A 24,050-nucleotide genomic window follows, 5' to 3' on the forward strand; every position below is an offset into this window, starting at 1 on the left:
CCTTCCCCGGAGCCCCACAGCCCCCTCACCCCGTCCGCCCCCTCCCGGCCGGACCCCCAGCCGCGGGGCTCCGGCCCTTCCTCCTGGAAGCCTCCCCTGACTACTGCAGCTCCCCGCGACTCCTTCTGAACTTACGGCGTTTATTGCCAAGGCTATTTGGTGCTTACTCATAGAATTATTTAGTCACATGCATCCTTACTGTGTGTGACACTGTAATTTAACTTTTCATGCAAATCCTTTCTTCCCCAGCTGAATGTTAAGCTTCCTGAGAGCGGGAACTGTATGTTTTTTTATTTTCTATATTCCCCCGTGGCACCTGGCATTGATGGAATTAATTATTAATAATAATTAATAATATTAATTTATTAAAAATAATTAATAAATAATTAATAAATAATTAATTATTAAGGGAATAAATTTCGTGAACTTAGTCCACTTCGGGGCCTATTAAATTCTACTAGGCCCACCCCTACAATTCTTATATGTTCTAGGATTATTTCTAAACTCTAAAATTAGGTTTGGTTTGGTTTGGTTTTCAAACTGATCACATACAGATTTGGATGGGATTGCCACATAAACAAATTGGGTCCTAAGTGGTGAACACTCAATTTCTTTTAACCCCTCTTCAGCCCCCATCCCGGTAAGCCACTTGATTGACCTTAGGCCACTGAGATCTCTGGGCTCCTGACTTTTGAACTTCCCTGCTCTAATATTCCCGTAAAGAATTTGTTTAAATTATGTATGCCTTACACATTTTTAAGTCAACAGCTAACATTTTTAATCATAAGTTTAAATAGTGCAAAGAGGGCACCTGGGTGGCTCAGTTGGTTAAGCGACTGCCTTCGGCTCAGGTCATGATCCTGGAGTCCCTGGATCGAGTCCCGCATCGGGCTCCCTGCTCGGCAGGGAGTCTGCTTCTCCCTCTGACCCTCCCCCCTCTCATGTGCTCTCTCTCATTCTCTCTCTCTCAAATAAATAAAATCTTTAAAAATAAATAAATAAATAAATAAATAGTGCAAAGAGTATACTTTCCAGGGAATTGTACATACTCACCTGTTAAAAGTCACATCACTCTTTCAAATGTAGCAGATAGAATTTAATATGCCATAACATTTTTGTATCCACAATGCCTTTTTAATAAGTGAGCAAACCCGGGCGCCTGGGTGGCTCAGTTGGTTAGGTGACTGCCTTCGGCTCAGGTCAGGATCCTGGAATCCCGGGATCGAGTCCCCCATCGGGCTCCCTGCTCAGCGGGGAGTCTGCTTCTCCATCTGGCCCTCCTCCTTCTCATGCTCTCTGTCTCTCATTCTCTCTGTCTCAAATAAATAAATAAAATCTTAAAAAAATAAAAATAAATAAGTGAGCAAACCCTTTAAACAATCAGCAAATTTAACTTATATTTCTGTTTAGTTTTTTTCATTCCACTCTCCCTACAGTTTTATCCTAATGAAATACATTTCCATTGTATCACTTTTTTTGGTATTTTGTTGTATTTGGGGGAAGTCCTTTTGTATATCTCCGTAACAAAAATATGTATATAAATTGAAATGTATTTCCTGTGACTATAAGACCCTAAGTGCTAAAAACAATTACTCTGCAGCAGGTTTATTACTACAATTATTACAAGACACGATTTGTCAAAACTATAAATATTGACGGTAATGATTAAACAAAAAAGTAAGTTCTTATTTAAGATGCATCTCTTAAGTGAGATGGAAAGGGCTGATCTGTTCCCCACTTTTATTTGGTGACTCCAGGAAGAGCACTCTGGTCCCGTTCAGGGTGAGCAAGAGAGCCAGGCCTTTCTCCATCTAGAGGGAGAAGTGCGGTTTGTTAGTGGAGGCAGGTGGAAAAGGAAAACACAGTACAGTCCTCAGGCAGGTTCATTTTAGGAAGGGATACATACACTTCTGGAAATTGATCCTCTTAGAACTTAGTCCTGCCCACATGCCTTTAAGAAAGTTTTCATGTTCAGCCAGGAGTGTGCAAACCATAAGCTATTAAAAAGAGACTTAATTTGGTTTCTCATTGTCCAAAATAGGAGTTCCAGAATGGGAGAAATGTGGGTCCGAATGTCCTTGTTACTCGATAGTTATATTTCCAACTTCCTCCTGCTGAGCTCCACATCCTTATGCATATGGACAAGACAGGAACTCAGACTACTTCCAGATCTCTGTAGGTTTGTGCTCTGAGGAGGGCATCTCAATATTCAAAGACCTAATCATTGGCAAAGAAGCAGACGAGATTCAAAATTAAGAAAACACAGATTTTATTTTTCCATTTTATGGAAGTACCATCATGGTCTCCTGATAGTTCCCAGCTGTAGGCCACCAGATGGCAGCAGAGAACACGGCACCACCAGCCTGGCCCCAGGAGCCCCAGGGGTGGGGAAGAGGGAGGAGATGGGAAGCAGGTAGAAGGGAGAGGACTGGACATGAGGTAGGGGTGTATGCTTTAGCTGTCAGAGAAAAAAGGAGAGGAAATATGGGGCGGATCTCAAGAGTGGACAGAAAATATTGAGAATGACACTTTCAGAGTTCAGAATAAAACTGAAAGAATGAGGAAGGAAATTGAGGCTGATGGGAGAATTGAAGAGGAATCAGAAGGGTACAGATGGGTTTGAGGGGCACTCCGCCTGGAGGCCCAAGATGTCTCTGGGGGAATCCCTTTATCTGTACTCTTCCCGGGGTGGGTCAAGGTCTGGGTCCTCTTGAGATCCATGGTCCACTTCAGGGGCAGGTGGCCAGGGGTTTTCTGGAGGCTGGGGTCCTGCTGGCCAGGGGTCATCAGGTCGGGGAGGTTGAGGGGGATCGGTTCTTGGGGGCTCAGGAGGCCAGACTCCAGATTCCGGCAGGTCTCTCCAGGGACGACTGGGGCCTGGAGGTGGAGGGTCCTCAAAGAGAGGGGGTGGCCCTGGCCAGGGATCACCAGGGATTGGGGGTCCCTGAGGCAATGTTGGGGAGCCCTCCTCCTCTCCAGCCTCTGTGGGTGGGGGTGGGGGGTGCTCTCCGCTGCCTGAGATGCCTGTGGAGGAAGTAGGAGAAAGGGAAAAGGTGGTGAGGGCCAGATCCCTCCTCCCCCAGCTATAGACTCTGGAAGCAGAGCCTCTCTGGGGTGAACCACAGCCTGAGCTGACACACAAACCTGAAAGGTAACTCTCAAAGAGCTCTCCACACATTTACAAAATACCAAGTGATCTTAAAATGACATAAGAACCTTGACCAGAATCATTAACTTGACCAACTTTAAACCGACAGGAGCTGACATAAGCTCCATCCAACCCTGGTTGGGACTCCCACTGGCGTGGCCTCTGTGCTGGTCTACACCTCCAAAGCCATCCACACCTTGGGCCCATGTGGCAGCCAGACCCCACCCTCTGCAAACACATCCACCCTCCACACAGTCCTCAGCTGTGATGAATACTCACCCACACACCTGGATTCTGACCTAAATTGCCACATGTACCTACACTTGAACCAGCAAAAACATTGAGCTAAAATGCACTTTTCTGCATCACCTTCAACCTCTTAACTCTTCCCCTCATGCGAAAACCCAGAATCTTCTGGAATCTCCTCCATATCTATGCATCCAATTCACCCTTGCCTCACTTGACATTGCAGCCCTGGCCTGTTCCCAGCTTACCTCCGGCATACAGGTAAAGGACCAGGATCCCCAGCAGCCTCCAGTTGAGCATCATGGCTGTCTCCTGGCCCCCAAAGTTGGGGGTGGGCTGAGTCTAGGTGCCTGGGAACCCCAAGAGGCTTTATAGGGGAGGAGCGAGAGGAGGTGTCAAACCTCTGGGGAGGGGCCAGCCCAGTGACACAAGGAATCCCATTAGAACCTGCTGGTCAAACCTGTTTGGAAGGCCGTGGCTAGCGCATAACCTCTGACTGCGGCGTCCCTCATTTTGGGACCCAGCCACCCCAGCTCTATCAATGACCTGGACCTTGGTCACCCCACCCCTGTGTTCACATCCTCCTCCACACACACCCTGCAGGAATCAATACCCACCTGTCATCTCTATAATCACAAGGACTTTACATTTCATCCCTTGAAGCCACTGGAAGCCGAGGAATGGGAGCAAACCATGCGTGGGGAAGCAGTGTAATCACAGGGGCCGGGAGGCAGGACGCCGGGGCAGGGGCAGGGACAGGTGCTCCTCCTAAACACACAGGATGCAGCTAGGATGGTCTCAGCCAGTACCCTGAGCCTCCCCCTTGGGACTCAGTTTTGTCCTTGCAACTTCCCTCCCCTCAGGACTGGGCCCAACGTGGTGCTGCTTTCTAGCATGTGCCTCCCTCAGGCACCCAGGGGGCCTCCCAAGCGGTGATATCCAAAGAATTTCATCCAGGAGCCACCTGGGGTGATGGCAGGTGAGGAAGTATGAGGACATCCTGATTCCTAATCCCCACCCCAGAGCACGTTCCAACAGTCACAGCCCAGCGGCTCAGGAGGAAGCTGCCTCTGCTTCCTGTCCATCTCCGCCTCTTCCTCCTCCCTCTGGAATCCTGCTCCACGCTGGCTACTGCCCTGGTCCTCGGTGCCAGCTCTCTGTGCCCTCCCCACCCCTGTCCTTCAGACCTCAGTCCCAGTCTTGGCTAAGTCTCTCAGGGAGCCCCGGAACGTCTTCCTCAGGAAGGCCTCCTCTGGTCTGGAGGTCTAGTGCGCCTCTCAGAAGTAATGCCTCCCAAACAGAACTCCTTTCCTCCCCAGGCTGTTCTCCACCTGGTCGGCTCCCTCTGTGGCTCACTTCGAAGCCTTCATTCTGCTCCTTTCCCCCACCCCACCCCCCACAAGGCAAGCCCAGTCCATGTCCCCATTCTGGAGCCCATCTCTCCCCAGCCTCCCCAGCACCCTCCTAATTGGTCCCCCCCTTTCATCCCTCCCCCACCCACACCCCATCCTCCATAGCCAGCCAACCTAGCTCTTAAACATGTCAGCCTAATTGCGTGGCCGCTTCTGTTTGATAGGTACTCCAAGGGCTTTCTATTGACTTAGAATAAACCCCCTGCGCTACCAGCCCCCCCCACCCCGGGCCTCTGCCTGCACCACTGGCTCCTCACGGCAGGCAGGTCTCCACATATCCCCTCCTCAGGGAGGCCTTTCCTGTCCCCTCACCTAGCGCCCCCACCCCCACCCCCGCCGTCAGGTTCTATCACGTCACTGTAGCTCTTCTCTCCATGGCAACGCTTGCCTGGTCAAGCCCACCACTGTGGCCCCTGAGCAAGGTCACTGGCTGGCTCTGAGATTCCCAGCGCATGAGTGATGTTTTATATTCCTCCCTCCTGGCACTGATCATCTTCCAGGGGTAAAGAGTTTTCAAACAAAAGCTGAGAATAAAGAAAACTGGAGCTTCTCAAAAAACTTCCCAAGCAGCCTGGGAAAGGGGTTTTAAAAAAGGTACCACCACCTAGAGAAATAGCTGCGTGGGACCACTTCTCGCATTTTCCAGACAGAGATGGCCGCAGGGCGAATTCCCTCCCATTCCCAGAGAGAACATGGCACCTACTGTAGTCATCTTTATTAAGCCACAGGATTCACAGGCATCTCGGTGGCTGGTGTCCATGAGGGCAGCTGGCTGACCTCCCCGCCCCCACCCCCCTTAGCCCCTAGCTGCGCAGAGTGCCCGGCTGCTCAGCGGCAGACTGGTGCAGGACAGTTCTGGTTGTCTCCTTGAGAGATAGCTTCCTCTTTGGAAATGGCCTCACTCAGGCCCTGCAGATCATCGAGCAGGACAGAGAGGGATCCTGGGAAAGAACACCCCAAGGGATAGCAGCCGGACCGGAGAAGGCTGTTGGCAGCTCCAGTGCAGAGAACAGGGCTGCCATCAGATGGGAGGGTTATGAGGGGGAGGGTTCTCTGGCCCAAGGCAGGCATGGATGAGAGAGGCTGTGGGCCTCGAAGGTCATGGAGAACGATGCTCATGCATTAAGAGTGCCTAGAGGAGAGATTCCTAAAGCCCCACACATTTGTCCCTTCCTACATGGACCATACCTTTTATGGACTCCCTGGTGGGGGGCGCTGCTGCTGGAGGTACAGGCGCTGAAGACCCTGGGGCCCGAGGGCTGGACTCCACAGACTTCCCCTTATCCAGCAGGGAAGGAAAAACTGCCAACAGTCGCTGCTGCTTGTAACGGGAGAGGAGACCCTCCTGCTGCAAGGTGGCCTGGGAAGGAGAGGGTTAAACGCCACCTAGCCCAGGCAGAGCCGCCCCTCCTCCTTCTCCCCTCCACTCCCCAGCCAGCTCAAGGGCCCTGGCCTCTGCTCTCCCCTACCAGCATAAAGTTCTTGTCCCTCTCTAGCTCCTGCAGGCGCTGGGTCAGCCGCAGCCCCTCCTCCTTCCGGGCCTCATCTTGCAGGCGCCTGAGCTCCTGGTTCCGCTCCTTCTCCCGGGTGGCTTTGCGCTGCATCTGGCGCAGGGAGACCACTATGTGGAAGCCAGGGCACAGAGGGCACAGCTGTGGGGCAGCCCAGTGGCACTGAGGCACCGTGAGAACAGGACTGGAATCTTGGGCAGGAACACTGGGCCCTGAGCTCTACAGCTCAGGGAAACCGTTTATGCTCCAGGGCGGTCTCCTCTGCACAGTGGGAGCGGTGGCTGATGCTCTATGACCCTCTGACTCCGTGAACCCAAAGTACCTTCCCCATCCCTGAGCCTTCCTGGAGCTGCTTAGGGGAAATCTGAATATGAACTGGATATTCGATTTTGTGCAATTAATGTTTCCTTAATGGGTGACAATGACACTGAGGTTATATAAGAAAATTTCCTCTACATTCAAGTTATATCCTCTTTGTAGGAGATGCAGCTCGGTGATCGTGACGTTTGTAACTTACTTTAAATGATTCCCCAAAAAATGCATGTATCAGTGTATATGTATATATGGATAGAGCACATATGACAAAATATTAATAACTGCTGGGTGCTCGGCTGGCTCAGTTGGGGGAGCACATGACTCTTGATGTCGGGGTTGTGCATTCCAGCCCCATGGTGGGTGTAGAGGTTACTTAAAGAAATAAAATCTTTTAAAAAATTGGTTAATAGGGGCGCCTGGGTGGCTCAGTCGTTAAGCATCTGCCTTTGGCTCAGGTCATGATCCCGCGGTCCTGGGATCGAGCCCTGCATCGGGCTCCCTGCTCGGCAGAAAGCCTGCTTCTCCCCCTCCCACTCCCCCTGCTTGTGTTCCCTCTCTCACTGTGTCTCTCTCTATCAAATAAATAAATAAAATCTTTAAAAAAAATTGGTTAATAACTGTTCCATCTAGTCAGAGGAGGTACACAAGTGGGCATTATGTGGCTCTTGTAATCTGTCCAAGTATTTGAACTTTTTCCTAATAAAACGGGGAGGAGCACCTGGCTGGCTCAGTCAGTAGAGCATATGATTCGATCTTAGGTTTGTGAGTTTGAGCCCCGTGTTGGGTGTGAAGATTACTTAAAAATAAAATCATAAAAAAAAAAAAAAGTTGGGGGTAGACACGCACAGCAGAGAACACCGTGTAAAGATGGAGACGGAAGGGAGTGATGTGCCTACAAACCAAGGGATGCAACATATTGCCAGCAACCACTGGAAGGGAGGAGAGAATCATCAAATATAGACTGTCTCTCAGAACCTCTAGCAGGCAACCAACCCTGTCGGCCTCTTGAGTTCAGACTTCTAGCTTCCAGCTTCCAGTACTGTGAGAGAATAAATTTCTATTGTTTTAGGGGGGGAAAAAAAAGAAAGAAAGAAAGAAAAAATCTGGGGGTAATGGTTGGTGTGAGGTTGGGATGGCCCTTGCCTTTGTGGAAGGGAGTGGCTGCGCGGGACCCAGGGGGCTCCAGGGCCGGTCACGTGCTGGTGCTGGGTATGGGTGCTGGCTAGAGGAGTGTGTTCACTGCCTGAGTTTTGATCTGTACCATTTCTTGATAACTTCATTATTTGCAGCTTTAAAAGAGCTTTAAAAAAACCTTGTGTCCACCATTTCCTTCTCCCTGGATGCCCACGCCCGTCCCAACAAATCTCACCTGCCTTGCCATGCTCCCTCCGAGCCTCGTTCAGTCTCCTCTCTGTTTCTAAGAGCTGTTCCCGCAGCCTAGTTTCCACTTCAGCCACCTTCTCCTGCAGAGCTGGGGGGAAGGTGCAGATGGGGTGTTGCGGGGAGCGTCGCTTCTCGGCTCCCCCCCCCACCAGCCCTCCACGGTACACCCATTGCCCCTGCTGCACACCTTGCCCATACATCTCCTGCTGCTGGGTCAGTTCCTGCCGGAGACTGGCAGCCTCCTCTGTGCTCTCCTGCTGGCCCTGGCGAGCGGCTTCCAGCTGCAGCCCCACACCAGCCAGGGACTCCTGGGTCCGCCGCAGTTCCTGCTCCAGTTGCTGGGCGACCTCGCTCAATTGCTGCCGCTCCGCTTCCCCTGTGAAAAGGTGGCGCTCACAGGCCTCTCGGTGCCCCAGGCACCAGCTCTCCCCTCCTCTCCAGCCCCAGCACACCCAACTCTGGCCCCTGCTCCAGCTCAGTGACTCCAGGACCAGGCGTACCCTGCTCGCGGGCCCGGCCCACCTCCTGCTGGATGATGTGGGCACTCAGCTGCAGTTCTGCATCCAGGCGGTTCCGTTCTTCCCGCAGCTGCTCCAACTCAAGGCTCACATCTGTGGCCGGCAGGGGTGGGGGACAGCTGGGGCGGGGAAGAGAAAGTCGGGAAATCACCCAGCCTGATCCTGAAGCCCCCTTCCCTCTTCGGTCCTCACTGTGTGGGGTCCCAGCAAACAACACCTAACCCCCTCCCATCCACCTCACAGCGCCCCAAACTTCACCTCTCCTGGCGCAGGCGAGCAAGGGCCAGTTTTCGAGCCATCAGGCCTGGGTGAGAAAAGGCAGAAAGCAACAGAGAGGAGTTCGAGGAGGAGAAAAGGGAAGGGGGGGAGTAGGGGGAAGGAAGCCCAGACTGGTGACAAGTAGGCATGAGGATGGATGTGGGGGGCGAGAGCCGGAGGGGCGGGAGTACAGCGTGGCCGTCAGTCGCCCTACCCACCCCGAATGGTGTGGACCCTGCGGATGGCATAACTGACTCGGCTGCTGAGGCAGGGCAGCTGGGCTATGGCACGTTCCACTTCAGCCACGGTGCTCTGGAGCCAGGTCTGAAAGCTGGAGGAGGCACAAGGTCACTGACCCTTCAACCCCACCTCATTCCCTAAAGGACTTGATGTGACTTGTCGGGACAACTCCTTCTATCCTATATTGCTAAGTATGTGGAGAGCAGGGAAGGGAAAATCCTAGCAGGGAAAAGAGAAGCTGAAGCCAAGGGCTGGGGCCAGTCATGTCTGAGCTTTCTCAGCCGATGAAGAAGAAAACCTGAGAGCTGAAGCCCTTTAGTGTTTGTTAAAAATAATCCCGTTACTCATAACGACAGCACAGCTATGCTTGGTCCCAAAACCTAGGGTAAGCTTCTCATCTGGGTCCTAGCAATCAGTGTCTTTAATAAGAGCAGTAAAAACAAGAACAAACTTCAAGGGGTCACACCTGATCTGGACCCAGAGCCCATAACACAGCAGAGTTCAGTACAAACGATTCTGCCGGGGCTAAAATGAGTGCCATAAAGCTGGCTCATCTCTAGCTGATTTGGACTTTTCTGCCTGCAGGCCCCTGGACATGTCTCCTGGCTCTGGAAGTCTCCTGGTGCTATATGCCACGTTTGGGTGTATGAACTTAGGTACATTTTCCTCAAGAACAAAGGGCATAGCTTCCATCGGTTTTCTAAGGAGCCCTTACCCCAAAGAAGGCATTACATGGCGGTGTATCTTTTCAAGCAACCTGCAAAGTTTATTTCTCATAAATATGCATTAGAGATCAAAGCTATCCTAACAATTTCCCGATGACCAGTGAAGGCCAGATCCATGTGCTTTATCAGCTGGCTGTGCCCAAAGCGGGACCAGCATGGCTCGTCAAAGCTGAAAAGCTTACACAGGCCCTGGGAGGAGGGCCAAGGCAGCATCCCGGGGCAAGGACGGAACTCTCCAGGAGAGTCCAAGTCTGTATCAACTGAAAAACAAGCAGACGACAAAGGCTGACAGCTGTATCCCTGTCAGCACAGCAGAGACCCTTTATCTAAAAATTGTCTGAGCAGGTGTTTCCAACACCTCCTGTGGCTCTTACAAACCCATTTTCTGGTAAAACCTCCAGGCCATCTAGACACACACAAACCTGACAACAATCTGAGTGTGGGTTGTTTCAAGCCTCGTGGACTTTGGCCATCAATCGTTAGCAAGAACCATTTCAGTGATGTCCTAGTGCCAAAGTAAAACCCTGTGCACAGGGGCACCTGGGTGGCTCAGTCGTTAAGCATCTGCCTTCGGCTCAGGTCATGGTCCTGGGGTCCTGGGATCGAGCCCCACATCAGGCTCCCTGCTCCGCGGGAAGCCTGCTTCTCCCTCTCCCACTCCCCCTGCTTGTGTTCCCTCTCTCTGGCTGTCTTTCTCTCTGTCAAATAAATAAAATCGTTAAAAAAAAAAAAAAAAAAAAACCCATGCACAGTGTACCTTCCCGTTCTCCTGGAAACAGGGGGCATGCACAATGAGTAGAATCTGGATGGTTCATTATAGCTAGTCTAATTCTGTACAAAGTGGAAATTTTTCATAATTTTTTAAGTGAAATTAGTCCTCAAGGTACTAACCCAATAGAAAGTGATGGTGGAGGGGCGCCTGGGTGGCTCAGTTGGTTAAGTGTCTGCCTTCAGCTCAGGTCATGATCTGAGGGTCCTGGGATCGAGCACCGCATCAGGCTCCCCGCTCAGTGGGCAGTCTGCTTCTCCCTCACCCTCGCCCTCTGCTCCTCCCCCCTACTTGTGCTTGCATTCTCCCTCTCTCTCTCAAATAAATAAAATCTTAAAAAAAAAAAGTGATGGTGGGCAAGGACCTATCCGACACCACAATTTTGCTACACCGATAATTCTTCCGTGATCCGTCCAGAACAGCGTCACGGTAACAGTAAACATTTGGAGTCAGATAACATGCCAGGCACTGTGCTGGAGGTCTACGAGGACCACGTCAGTATCCCCAAGTCCAAAGCTGAGGAGGGGTGTTACCAGCACAAAGAAGTGTGTGTTCCTCCTCAGAGGTCTTTCTAAAGGTTATAAAACAGGCGTCGAGAAGGAAACACCCCGGAAGTGGGTATGAGAGACACAGGCTGGCAAACGATTAAGAAGGAAACCAGCATACATTTTAGATAGACCATCTAGTAAACCATAGGTGCACAGCTTTAGAATATAGGTTAAATTTGGTTGCAACGGAACAGGGCGTACCTGCAATGTATTAAAGCAAGAAAGACGGGAGTAGCCACACTCTCCATCCTCGAGCAACTCTGAAGGTGGCGATCCTCCCAGGTGAACCAAACTATAGGAGGAAGCGTGGCCTCACCTCCGACCAAACACGCATGCGAGGCCTAACAAGCAACCCTCGTGTGAACATGGAGCAGGCTGCCCCAGGGAAAGACAAGCACAGGGACTCTTATAGGGCCAGACACCTCTCACCCTGCACCCTCCAAAGGCCAGCTTCCCAGCCCCTCTTGCCTGGGCTCTTAAACTCCACGGTGCCCAGGACGCCAGGGAAGCAGAAATGCTACTGCACGCCCCTCGGTCCCAATACCTGCTAACAGAGCCGGCCACCAGCTTCAGCTGCTCCTCGGCCATGGCCGTGTGCTTCTGCTTCCGGCGCTGGACCTCCTGAGCCCGGCTCAGCTCCAGCTGCAGGGCCTGGGAGGGATACAGTGAGGAGAGGGGTCCCCTCGCCGGTGTTTTGGGGGGAGTGGCGGGAGGGACCCCTGACCCGCCCCCTTAGCCTCTGCCTGGCTCAGCCACAGACCTTGGCGCCCATCCGCTCCACCTCCACCTCTGCAGCTTTGTCCTGTAGGGAGCGCTGCAGGATGGCCTGCTCCTGGCTCTGGGCCACAGCTCTTTCCTGGAGCTCTGCCACCTGGGGGGGGGGCGGGAGGACAGGACAGGGCACAGCTAGAGCGGAAAGCTGCAGGGGGGCACTGGGGATGGAGGCGCTGGTGCCAAAGTCTCTGAAAGAACATCATGCAGGGAGACAAGCTTGGGTTCCTGAGAATGGAGTCTGAGTCCAGGTTTCCTTCCAGAAGCATGTTCCATGTGCCCACACCTTGAGGAAGCTCGCTGTGACATACCCACAAAGGCTGACCGCCTCTGCCCATGCCACCCATGCTTGGCCACTGTCACCTCCTCAGAGAAGCCGTTCCTGAGCATCCTGCCTAAAGCCGGCCCACCCCATGGTCTCTTTCTGTCACACTTTTACACTTTTCTTGAAAACACACATAATTACTTGACATCATCTAAGTGCTTGCTCCAGAATGTAAGCTCCATAACAGCAGTGCTCGCCTCTGTCCCGGGCTATGTTCCCAGCACACGGTAACCACTCAATAAATCTTTGTTGGATAAGTACCATCCCTAGGTAAGGAGCCAGGAGCCGGGGGGAGAATTCGGGGAGAAAGAGAGTCAAGTGACCTGTCCCTTCAGCTGCTCCACGCAGCCTCTGTGCTCCAGCTCCTGGGCCTTTAGCTGCACCAGGAGGGCAAACACCTTCTCCCGCCAGCGCTTCAGCAGGGACTGGCACTTCCTGGTGAACTCGGGCTCCAGGGCATCTGAAGGCTGAACCTGCAGGGTGGAGGAGGGGTGGCAGTGTGGGCTCCTGGGGCAGCAGAGCAAGGAGGCGTGTTTTGGGCCTTTTTTTCTGTCCTGCCCAAGCAACAAGAGCCACAGCAAGAAGAGGTGTTCACCGAAAAGAAGATCCCAGCAGGTTCTGGCAGCACGCCGACCGCTGGTACCCACAGGAGCCACTGGGGGCGAGGGGCCTACCTTCCTGGTCAGCTCCTCCTCCTGCATGGTGAGGATGTGCGTGAGGCTCTGCACACGCACCTGCAGCAGCTCCACTGTGGTGCGCAGGCCGTCCCGGTCCTCCTGCAAGTGCTGCGGGTGGGAGAGGAAGGGACAGCAGTGGCCTCCGTGGGACCTTCACACAGGCCCACAAGCGGCCTCCGGACACTGCCCCTTGTCAGCACTGCCTTCTCTCCTGGCCACCCCTCTCCCAGGATCTGATCCCTGAGCCCCCCCCACCCCACCTCCAGCCCCCACCCAGATGCACCCTATACTCTCTCACTTGCATGGTTTCTAGAAGCTCCTGTCGCTCCGATTCCCAGGTCTGTCTGTGGACCTCAGGAGGGACTTGCTCCCCCACATATCTCCTTAAATTCTCAACCAAGGTCACCTGTGCCTCTAAGTCTTCTTGGGTCTTGCTAGGGTTGGGGTGGGAACAGGGCAGCCATCATGAGGCACCTGGGAGACCCGCCACATCCACCACCTGCCAGGTCCCCCTTTAGCTGCCCACCCCCACTTTACCTGAGCTGCTTCTGTAGCACCTCAGCCTCCCTCTGGGCCACAGCCAGCTCCTTGGCTTCCCCTGCCCTCCTGGTTTCCAGACTATTCAGAGATTTCTCCAGGCCCTCAGCTTTGTTGGTCAAACTGAAAAGAGCCTCCTGGTGAGCCTGTGTCAAGGAGGAGAGCTGTGGAGAGAAGAGAGGGCACAGCAGGGGCCAGCTCGCTCCCACATCTGGACTTTCCAAATCTGCTCCTGCTCGGGCCTTGTCCCTGCACTCCCATCGTCTGTAGCCTTAGACAACCACCCAGGAAATGGCCCAACTGCACATGGCAAAATGGAGACAGACCTCGGTGCCTCACTGCCCTCCATCCACCTGCCAGTCCATCAGCAGTTCCTGCCGGGTCTCCCCACTAAATAGCTCTTCACTTCTGTCTCCACCACCACCGGCCCTTACAAGCCACCCTCATCTCTGCACAACAGCAACAAACTCCTGACCAGTCTTTAAAAGTCTTCAAGGCAGGGGGGTGCATGGGGGGCTCAGTCGGTTAAGCGTCTGACTTTGGCTCAGGTCATGATCTTGGGGCCTGAGACAGGCCCCGGGCGCAGCGGGGAGTCTGCCTGTGCCTTTCCCTCTGCCCCTCCTCCCATTTATGCGCTCTCTCTCTCTCTCTCTAATAAATAGAAGAAAAAAGTTTAAATAAATAAATAAACCCTTCAGTGGCTTATCACGGCACTCACAGCAAAGCCCAGCTTCTGCTCTCTGCCTGCAAAGTCAGACATGCCGTTTCTCTGAGTTCAGCTCCTACCACTTGGCTTCTCCCAACTCCTCAGACCTTGGGCGACGTCACCTCCTCAGAAGGCCTCACTGGGCCCCCTACCACCTGCTCCATCCTACCACCTGTTCCAAGTCCTTTCAGCTCTTATCGTCATCGGGAATGATCTCCACAGCTTAGTGTCTGCCACACTCTGTTCCAAAGGAAGCTCTAGAACCTTGTCCTTTTCTCACTGCAGTTCCAACAGTGGTGAGGATGTGGGAGACACGGCAGGACTGGAGGGACGGCTGGCCGAAGAAGGAGAGAGGCTGCCCTCTAGCCCTAGCTTCATACCCTGAAGTGGTCATTTTAGAATGAAATCACAAAACTGGTCTATCTATCCATCTATCTATCTATCATCTATCCATCCATCCATCTATCTAAAGTAAGCTCTACACCCAACATGGGGCTTAACCTCACCGACTGAGCCAGCCAGGCACTCCACAAAACTGTCCTTTTTAGACATAACATACAAATCTGATCATGTCATTTCCCTATTTAATACTTTTCAACAGCTGCTCATTGCTCTCAAGGTGAAGTACAAAGTTCTGAACAGGCCCCGAGGCCTCCCCGTGCACACACCATCCAGGGCCCCTCTCATCTCCTCACTCCCCACATGCTGCCAAGTGTCGCCAGGTCCCATCACCTCCCCACATGCCAGCTCACCAGCCAAGTCCTATTCAGCTCAAATGACAATTTCTCATCATGAAGCATCTTTCATAAATCTAAAGACCATTTATATTTTTCTTTGAACTATCTCCTGTGTCCATTTTCTGCCTAGATAGCTATCCTTCCCTTATCAACTTCTAGGCACACTGTATATGTTAGGGGCATCAGCCTTTTCCTGTGATATGAACTGTAAATATTTTTTATCATCTGTTCTTAATTTTACTTTTATTTTGTCATTTCTAAATTTAGTATTATAAAGCCAGTGTATCAATCTTTCCTTTAACGACTCCGGATTTTGATTCATAGGCAGAAAAGCCTTCACCAATCTGAGGTTATAAAGGAATTCACCCAGGGGCACCCGGCTGGCTCGGTCAGTAGAGCATCCAACTTCTGATCATCAGGGTCATGAGTTCAAGCCCCATGTGGGGTGTGGAGATTACTTAAAAAAATAAAATCTTAGGGGCACCTGGGTGGCTCAGTCATTAAGCATCTGCCTTCGGCTCAGGTCATGGTCCCAGGGTCCGGGGATCAAGCCCCACATAGGGCTCCTTGCTCGGCGGGAAGCCTGCTTCTCCCTCTCCCACTCCCCCTGCTTGTGTTCCCTCTCTCGCTGTGTCTGTCAAATAAATAAAATCTTAAAAAAAAAAAAGGAATTCACCCATGTTTTCTTCCAATATCTTTATGGTTTCATTTCTTAACATGTCAACTGACTAAGGTGGTGGTATTCCCTAACCCACCTGTCCATATTAGGGCTCCCTGTCCTTCTCCTGCATGGCATTTCTCCCAATTGCAATTAATTAATTAGGATTAAACTAGGTGTTGAATGTGTATGCCCCCCACTAGGCTGTCAGCTCCACCCACAAGGACTCAGGCTGATTAGCCCACCCCAGGGTCCTGGCTCCTATCTCAGAGATGGTAAAGAGTAAGCACTGATAAATGCTTCCTGAATGAGTCATCTCCCTTCCCCAGTCCACCCTCTCCCATCCTCCTCACCATCCCCACAATGCTCCCACATGAAGTGAGTACCCAGAGTAAAGTAGGAAGACAAAATACTTCCTACTGGAAGGGGAAGGAGGACTTCAAGTGGTGGGAGGTCACCTGAGTCCTGGGAGAAAAAGTATGACCTTTATTCAAAGACCAAAACACCCAAATCCATCTTTCCAGGTCCTCTGATCTCTCGCCTTCACCAAACATCTCATCACTCCACTGCTCACGGGGCCTTTTCTGTGGAACCTGCTCGTTGCTGGGAAACTTCTGCCCAGTTCATCCACTGTGAAGCTAAGCCCTTCTCACCCCCACATTCACCTGCTCCTGGTGCAGCCTCTTAACCTCCTCCAATTCCCGCTGGCTCCCCTCTTCCAGGTTCTTTCGGACAACCTCGGCCCCAGCCAAGGCAGCACGCAGGCCCTCAGCCTCAGCTCGGCCGGCCTTCTCCGCCCGTGCCAGAGCCTCCAGCTCCATGGCCTGGGCCTCCAGCCTCATCTTCTGCTGCAGCGAGGTCTCCCGCAGGACTCGGACCTCCTCCTCAAGCCGCCGCAGCTCTTGCAGCTGCCGAGAGATCAGCTCAGCCTGCTGGCTCAGGGCATGTGACCCCTCTAGCTCCACAGACCTTCAAAGACAGGTTAGCACAGGTGAGACCTGTCTCTGGTGCTGGGAGGGTGGCGGAGGGCACAAAGGGACACAGGAGAAGGAGAGGAGGATCCCTCTGCTATTGTGTGTGGAGATGGTGAGGATAAAGTTGGGCCATGGGGGTCTCTGCATCTGTATCACCACTGTCATGTATCATGGCCCTACTAAGCATATTAGGTCCACTATCTGGGCTCACAGGACTTAACGGCTAGCTGAGATCATGGAACACGATCTCTGCTGAGCTACATACAGGCAGATGCATTAAACATCAAATGTGCACATCATTAGGCCACACATTCTAAAATGGAGGGGTTGGAAGACACCCAGAGACTTCTGAATTCTGATTTAAGGGCAAGGAAAAGTTGGGAGGCAGTTTCAGAGAAAGAGAGGTCATGGCTTCCAGTATCAATACAGCAAGACCAGATGCTAGTTAAAAGCATTTATTGAGTGTTAGATATTCTGTATGAGAAGTTGACAGCACATCAATAAATTACATAGTCTACTGGTGTCTTGTAAAGTTTAAACCAGCTTATGATAACATGGCTCTTGACATAACTCCCTCACTGAGGCCCAGAACCACTCCTTTTTTCTTTTAAAATGGTGGGGATCTACAGCCTAGAGGTATTAGTTGACTGGCCCAAGGACCCTAGTTCGTAGCCAAACTAGCATCAGAGTCTTTGTCTCCTGACACCCACTCCAGGGCTCCCCTTTTTGTCATCATGCTCCTTCCTCTTGGACAGGGTTCAAGGTAGACCCATGTGCAATCCCACTCCAGAGCAAAATGGCAGGATGACATTCCAGTACATTTGGGAAAAGACACACAATGAAACATCAAGAATAAGAATCAGAACTTTTACAGATAAAACATCAACAAATAGCATGGCCAGCTCTAATGGCAAGCACTCCATCAGAATGAATCCAACACTACCACAGTACAGTCTATACTCCTAGTTTGCACTTCATTATCTTGCCTTCTATTATGCTTATTACTGTCAGCTGTCGGTCAATCTACCTCTTTCCTTAGGATTTTTAATTCACTGATATCAGGATCTCATTCATTTTTGTTACCCCCATTCCTAGCATCTAGCCCACTGCCTTATTACTTATACATTATAAGTTCCAGTAACTGCTTACGCAAAAATGCACAAATTAGGGAACTAAAGGCTGAAACGGGGTAAGGAATCTATTTCAGTGAAGAAGGGTCACTGGTAAGCAAGCCTGAGAAAAGAGCAACAATGAATCCCTACCTGCCTCTCCGCCCTGGCTCCTGCCCATTGCCAGAAACATCCTGTTCCCACATGACCACTTGAGGTCTCTGGTTGTCTGGCCGCCTCTCTGAGACATCTTGATGGGTTGAGGGTTGGACCAGGGGAATGTCTGAAACCCAGGTGGGAGCCATTCTTGGTACAGTTGGAAGGGGACGAGCTTGGAAGTGGGATGGGGGAATCAGCCCAGTGGAACCTGAGGAATCACAAGGACAAAGATGGTCAGTTTCCTAAGGAGAGACAATCACCAGTCCCCTTGCGAGGTCCCACTGACCTGGTGGTCGAAACATCTCCACATTATTTGAAGTCTCTAGATTCTGTGTCCAGCCATCTGTGTTTCCCTGGACAATAGGAGAAACAAGGACACACCGGTTCAATTTTCAGGCCACCTTCCAAAGAGAAAGCCCCTACAATAATAAAGTCATAATCCTTTAGTAACTTCCCAAGAGAAGCAGGAAATACCCAAAGATCTCTTGCTTGACCCAACCTGGTTCCTGATAGAAGAACTATGGCAATAGCCATGAGATGGAGGGAATTCACTGAAACAGGCTGAGAGGGAGCTCTTGGGCTTTACTCATACTTTTAGAATTCCGGGCAGAGCCTTTACCCTCCTCCTTAAGTTTCTATGGTCTCTGCGGTTCCTTGTCGGAGGTGAGAAAGGAGGTGTGCGGTGCAGGGGCTGTGCACCCAGTCTCCAGAGTTCTCTCCATGGCTCAGCAAGGCCTTCCGGAAGCCCATCCAGACACCACCAAGCCATGACTCCTGGCTCCTTCCCTATTAAAGCACTGGCCCAAGGCCTGGCCCCAGATGAATGTGGCCACATAAAGGGCAGGACACCTCCACAGGTCCCCTGGGAATCCAGGCAGCCTAGACCCGTTGGCAGAAAAGCCAGCTTCCTGACATCTCATCCAAACCCTTCCAGCAACTTTCCTCAGTTTCTCTCTACTATGCCCTCAGCTGCCATTCCTGTCGCCTCCCCTCCTCTCTCCAGAGTCCTACCTAGAGCACAAGAGAGGTCTCTTCAAGGTCTCCCTACCCTCCCACCAGAATTCACCTATTTCCCCCGCCTATCTGGGATTCCTATCAACCCTCCTTCACAAGCTCATCTGCTTTTTTCCTGAAGGAATTATTCTGGTCCCTCACTCCCCCCTCATCTCCCAACTGCCTGCTCGAGCTTCCCTGCACTCTAGCAGGCTCTCACTTCTCTTTCCACCTCACCTCCTCTCCCCCAGAAACCCGAGTCTTCACCCTGCTGGACCCTGGGCTCTAAGGCTGTTCGGACCACCTCATCTGTTCCTTTACCTGGTCCCTGTACCCTTCTCCCCCTATGGACCCCGGAACCCACCCCCGTGCCCCCTCTCGGCCCCTTCCCGCCCCCAACCGACTCTTCCCGAACGCCCCTTACCCAGCGCGAGAAAGCCCTCTGACCTCTAGCCACAACCCCTACACCTCGCTCCCAGGCGCGGCCTCCGCCCCTGACCGCGCCTGCGCAAAGCGGGCAGCTTGGCGGGCCGCTCTAAAATCCTGTTTCATCCGGGGAGGAGGGAAAAGAGGTGCACGCAGGCGCAGTAGTGTCTAAAGCCGGGCCCAATTGCGGCGTTGAGGGACGTCTCCGCGCCCTGGCGGCTCCTCCCAACTCCGGGAACCCGGGAAAACTTGTGAACTAATCAGAAAAAGCGGAAGGCGGGAGGTTGGAGACACTCCCAGAGCGCCGCCCAATAGAGCGGAGGGGAATAAATGAGCTGGCCAATCAGGAGTGGCACGGGGGGCGGGCTCGCTCTGCGCGGAGTTCGGACCCGGGAATTCCGAAGGCGGGGCGGGCGCTGCCCGCGCGCGGAGACCGCGCCCCTCTCGATCCCCGCTTCCTCGCTGTCAAACAGCCGCGGTAGCGCCAGCTCGGGCCGGAGGGGTCCGGCGGCCACCGCACACTCTAGCACTGCCTGGAGAGGAGACTACTTGGAGACTGCACCGCGGTAGATCGGAAACGGGGCTCGCAGGGGAGGGGAAAGGCTGGGTTTGCCTTGTATGATCTTGGGGAGCTCTTTCCCCCGTTTTTGTCCCACCCGGAGAAGCTGGAAAGTCAGGGTTTAGATCTGCTTTGTCGGAGAACGTAGGGACCATTTTCACTGCCTTTTGGGGGATGACAGTGGATTCCCTTCCCACTGGGGTTAAAGATAACTAGTTATGAGTGAGGGATTGGCCCAAAGGGGGAGGCGTGAGCGAGCAGGAGGGTTACTCTATTTGGATAAGCGAGTCTGACAGGAAGCTTTTCTCCAAATTACACTGAGGTGACAAGTTAGTATTGTACAGAAGCAGGAATCCCTCTACACACATCTAGTTTGCATTTCCCTGGAAGCTGCCTAATATATTGTTGCCTTGCACAGATTGAGTCTCCCTGAATACTTTGTGGCCTGAGGATCCGGTTCAACTCAAGTGCCATAGGACGCGTTCGATTTTGCACTTCACTGGGACCTTCCCTGATTTTTTCAGTTGCAAAGCTGCTTGACAGTTTTGTTTGCAGCGCATGCCTAGGCTCCTTGCACTCTGAATTTGCACTACTAAGGCCTGGGTTCTCATCTGAGCCTTGCCACTGAACCCTGGTGAAAACTCAGGCCTGTGCTCAAAGTTGAAATTGCACAAAGCACAGCTCAAATTTGCATCAGACAGAAAGTGAACTCAGGCCAGCGTGCATGGCTCAGGTGTGGGAAAGGTGATGGACTCCTGAAGTGGAAGAGGTGGTGCAGAGGGGGCACCACCCATGCTGCCCTGCTTCCAGCTGCTGCGCATAGGGGGAGGCAGGGGTGGTGATCTCTACACCTTCCACCCCCCTAGCGGGGCTGGCTGCACCTACCGCTTGGGCCGTAGGGCCGACCTATGTGATGTGGCTCTGCAGCCCCAGCGGGAGCCTGGCTTCATCTCTGGAGTCCATGCGGAGCTGCACGCTGAGCGCCGGGGTGATGACTGGAGGGTCAGCCTGGAGGACCATAGCAGCCAAGGTGAGCAGTGAGCAAGGAGGCCTTGCGCCTGGGCAGTTGCAGTTCTGGGCTGGAATGAATTAAGGGGCTCCACAGGGACCCTGCCTGCCTCCCAAACTCCCTGTCAGGTTGGATGGACAGTTGTAGTCCAGACCTGCATCTTCCCACTAAAGGTGTGCAGTGTCAGCTCTCTGTGGGGTTGACCCCTGATGGTCCCTGCCTAGCTGGAACCATCTAAACAGGGGCTGGGAGGTAGATCCAGGGCCTGGGCCATCATCAGGGAAGCATCACAGTGGGGATATTCTGGAGCCATTGGGGGCCAAGCTCAGATGACTCAGTTTCCAAATTTGCTGATGCACCTTGTTCTTGTCTGAAGGCAGTTATGATATGTTGGATTATGGGTGTTGTTGTTTTTTTTTTTTTATTTGAGAAAGAGAGTGAGTGAGAGAGAGAAGGAGCAGGGGGAGGAGAAGGGAGAGGGAGAAGCAGACTCCCCGCTGAGCAGGAAGCCTGATGTGGGCTGGATTCCAGAACTCTGGGATCATGACCTAAGCCCAAGGCAGACGCTTAACTGACTGAGCCACCGAGGTGCCCCTTGGATTATGTTTTAATAATCAGGGCATATGTCTTACTCCCTGACTTGCAGGCATTTGCAGTCAACCTCAGAAGGCCTGGGTTTGCCACTGTCCCCAAGTGAAACCTCAGGCCTGTCCCTTCACCTCTCTGGGTCTCAGTTTCCTCATAGATAAAATGTAAGGCTTTGTAAAGTTTGTTTTGGGAACGTTGTGGAGATTAGATAATTATAGTAGCCAACATTCGTTTAGTGCTTACTGAATGAGCCAGGTACTGTTTTAAGTGCTTTGAAGGTAGGTGAGCACTAATATCATTCCCATTTTATAGACTAGGCAAATGAGGCACAAGGTTAACTTGTCCAGGTAACATAGCTGGTAAGGGTGGAGCCAAGATCTCAACCCAGATAGTCTAAGGTATGCCAATAACTGTTTCTGCACTGGAGCTGAGTGTGTCTGAGAATGGGACCTCAGCAGTGAGGGAAGGAGTCCATTCCTCCGTGTGCCCTGTGGGAGGGCATAAAAAATAAACTTGTTCCCAAATCACAAGGAGCTTAATATCTGATATCACCTGCTCAGGGACTTCAGAGTGAGAATTTGATGACAGGTGTCATGTTCTCATGTGCCCTAGAAAATCAGAGGAGGCCAGATTTCTTCACTCCTGACTGGTCATTTCTGTTTTTGTCATTCTCTGTATCTGTCTGGTGCCCTGCCATCAACAGGGACTCTGGTCAATAATGTCCGACTCCCAAGGGGTCACAGGCTGGAGTTGAGTGATGGGGACCTTGTGACTTTTGGCCCTGAAGGGCCCCCAGGAACCAGCCCTTCGGAGTTCTACTTCATGTTTCAGCAAGTCCGAGTCAAACCTCAAGATTTTGCGGCCATTACCATCCCGAGGTCTAGTGGTGAAGAGGGAACCAGGGCTGGCTTCCGGCCTATGCTCCCCCCCCAGGGGGCCCCACAGCGCCCCCTCAGCACCCTTTCCCCTGCCCCGAAAGCCACATTGATCCTCAATTCCATCGGTAGCCTCAGCAAGCTCAGACCTCTGCCCCTCACCTTCTCCAGGAGTGGGGGTGAGCCACAGAGCCTGCCTGTTCCCACTCCTCCTAGGGAGGTGGGGACCACCCCTTCTGCCCCACCCCCAAGAAATCGGAGGAAATCGGCTCACCGAGTGTTGGCAGAGCTGGATGATGAGGGCGAGACTCCTGAGGGCCCCCCACCAGTCTTTATGGAGCCCAGGAAGAAACTCCGTGTAGAGACAACCCCACGGACACCTGGTGGGTAAGTGGAGAGATCTTTCTCAATTTTTAACTCCTTTTTGATTCCTTTTTAGAGCCCCAGGCTGGGAGGTGGCCCTCTGCTCTGGGGATAGGAATGGGAATGGGACTGGGAAGTGGACAGAGCTGGAACAGATGTTGGATTGGCAAAACCTGGGTTAGTTCTACTTTTGTGTTTCACCACTAGTCTAGTGAGTCTATCGAGGTTCACTCTTAAGATTATCCAGGGTAAAGTTCTAGGCTTCTTCAGGTTTCCGGTGACCTGGTTTTTGTGTCACTTTCTTCAGAAATCGACGTGGACGTCCTCGGAAGCACCCAGTGAGCACTCCCAGGGCTCCCCCTGCAGTTGGGAGTGGGGAGCCCTGTGCAGCCCCTTGTTGCTACCTACCCGAAGAAGAAACAGTTGCCTGGGTTCAGTGTGATGGTTGTGATGTCTGGTTCCATGTGGCCTGTGTTGGCTATAGTATCCAGGATGCCAGGGAGGCTGACTTCCAGTGCCCAGGGTGTCGTGTAGGCATCCAGACCTAAGGCCCACCACCAGGGCACCAGAAGACAGAGCTGGCATCTCCAGGCCACAGGTGGACATGGTGGGGCACCACTGGACCTCCTAAGAAATGCCTCCTTCTTCCCTTGCCTCCCTGGGGGGGGGAAATGACTATAGGGGAAGTGTCCACTGCTATGGATATTGGCTCAAGGCCTGAAGCAGGCCCTCATGGCCAAGGTGACAGAAGAGATGGTTTCCTGCCAAAGATGCTGCCTCCAGGAAGTTGCCAGCAAGCTGGAAATTCCATTACAAGCTGTAGTTCCTTGTCATAGGCACTAGAATGTCTGTGGTCAGAGCACCCATCAACTGCAGAGGCCATGCCTGGGCAGATAGAAGCCTCAGTCTAGGAACAAACAAGTGCTTAATGATCTTGGATGGCATCACTAAGGCATTCTGGGAAAACCTAAGGCATGGCCTCAAAACTTTTACATTGTGGCTAAACCATTGCCACTGGCCGTGAGCATGACCTGGCTTTTTAGAGCTTTGCTTCTATTTCTAAATAAAGAACAAGCAGCTCCATTCACTCCTAGATATTTATTCTTTTTCCAGGCCTGGTACTCCTTGCTTTCCTGTTCTTGAGAATGGTTATGGTCTGGAAAGCTTAATTGACTCTTAGGGGAAGAGACGAGCAAAGCACAGAGGAGTATGAACCTGCTCACTTGATACAGAATGGGCTGGAGGTGGGAGACTGGAGAAAAAGTAAATAAGGTTCCTAGTTTAAAGGAAAAACAGATCCACGGCCATTAAAATAAAGTAGATGGAGTTTGGTTGAGTTCATGAGGATGGCAGAACCTTGGAAAAGGTAATACCAGGGGAAAAGAGAAAACCTGGTACACCAGCTAGAGCAGATGCTCACCTGGTCTAGTGTGGACCAGCCTTGCACAGTACACGGATTCTCTTCTGTGAGCCTTACACCAAGCCGACAGTGTCAAAACGGTGTTTCTGTA

The 24,050-nt window shown here is 52.3% G+C and overlaps 3 protein-coding genes across 17 annotated transcripts; 1 reads left to right on the forward strand and 2 right to left on the reverse strand.

Moving 5' to 3' along the window:
* Positions 1-2,252: 2,252 nt before the first annotated feature.
* PSORS1C2 (psoriasis susceptibility 1 candidate 2) lies at positions 2,253-4,046 on the reverse strand. Its single transcript, XM_064597346.1, has 3 exons — positions 4,012-4,046; positions 3,643-3,744; positions 2,253-3,024 (listed from the first exon to the last, which is right to left on the reverse strand). Exons 2-3 carry the CDS (start codon positions 3,695-3,697, stop codon positions 2,669-2,671), a joined length of 411 nt encoding a protein of 136 aa, XP_064453416.1. The 5' UTR covers positions 3,698-3,744; positions 4,012-4,046; the 3' UTR covers positions 2,253-2,668.
* CCHCR1 (coiled-coil alpha-helical rod protein 1) lies at positions 4,027-19,296 on the reverse strand. 15 transcript variants are annotated; one of them, XM_064597344.1, is made up of 18 exons: positions 19,144-19,296; positions 18,013-18,079; positions 17,721-17,934; positions 16,150-16,453; positions 13,384-13,547; positions 13,145-13,280; positions 12,844-12,954; positions 12,493-12,642; positions 11,834-11,944; positions 11,618-11,724; positions 9,010-9,122; positions 8,792-8,837; positions 8,516-8,652; positions 8,203-8,391; positions 8,002-8,103; positions 6,276-6,427; positions 5,995-6,124; positions 4,027-4,162 (listed from the first exon to the last, which is right to left on the reverse strand). In XM_064597344.1, the coding sequence occupies exons 2-18, from the start codon at positions 18,026-18,028 to the stop codon at positions 4,038-4,040; spliced, it is 2,307 nt and encodes a 768-aa protein (XP_064453414.1). In that variant the 5' UTR covers positions 18,029-18,079; positions 19,144-19,296; the 3' UTR covers positions 4,027-4,037. The 15 variants fall into 15 exon arrangements, 9 of the variants coding, with proteins under 9 accessions (XP_064453414.1, XP_064453408.1, XP_064453409.1 ...); XM_064597338.1 differs by having other exon boundaries at positions 5,995-6,166; positions 19,144-19,295; XM_064597339.1 differs by having other exon boundaries at positions 5,995-6,166; positions 18,013-18,145; positions 19,144-19,295.
* A 256-nt stretch (positions 19,297-19,552) lies between these two features.
* On the forward strand, positions 19,553-23,622 carry TCF19 (transcription factor 19). The gene is made up of 4 exons (XM_045866531.3): positions 19,553-19,711; positions 20,123-20,734; positions 22,005-22,563; positions 22,847-23,622. Exons 2-4 carry the CDS (start codon positions 20,497-20,499, stop codon positions 23,085-23,087), a joined length of 1,038 nt encoding a protein of 345 aa, XP_045722487.1. The 5' UTR covers positions 19,553-19,711; positions 20,123-20,496; the 3' UTR covers positions 23,088-23,622.
* The last annotated feature ends 428 nt before the right edge of the window (positions 23,623-24,050 follow it).

Source organism: Mirounga angustirostris, unplaced genomic scaffold, assembly GCF_029215605.1.
Source record: "Mirounga angustirostris isolate CCGP_5_RB_7025 unplaced genomic scaffold, mMirAng1.0.hap1 SCAF_8, whole genome shotgun sequence".
Lineage (NCBI taxonomy): Eukaryota > Metazoa > Chordata > Mammalia > Carnivora > Phocidae > Mirounga > Mirounga angustirostris.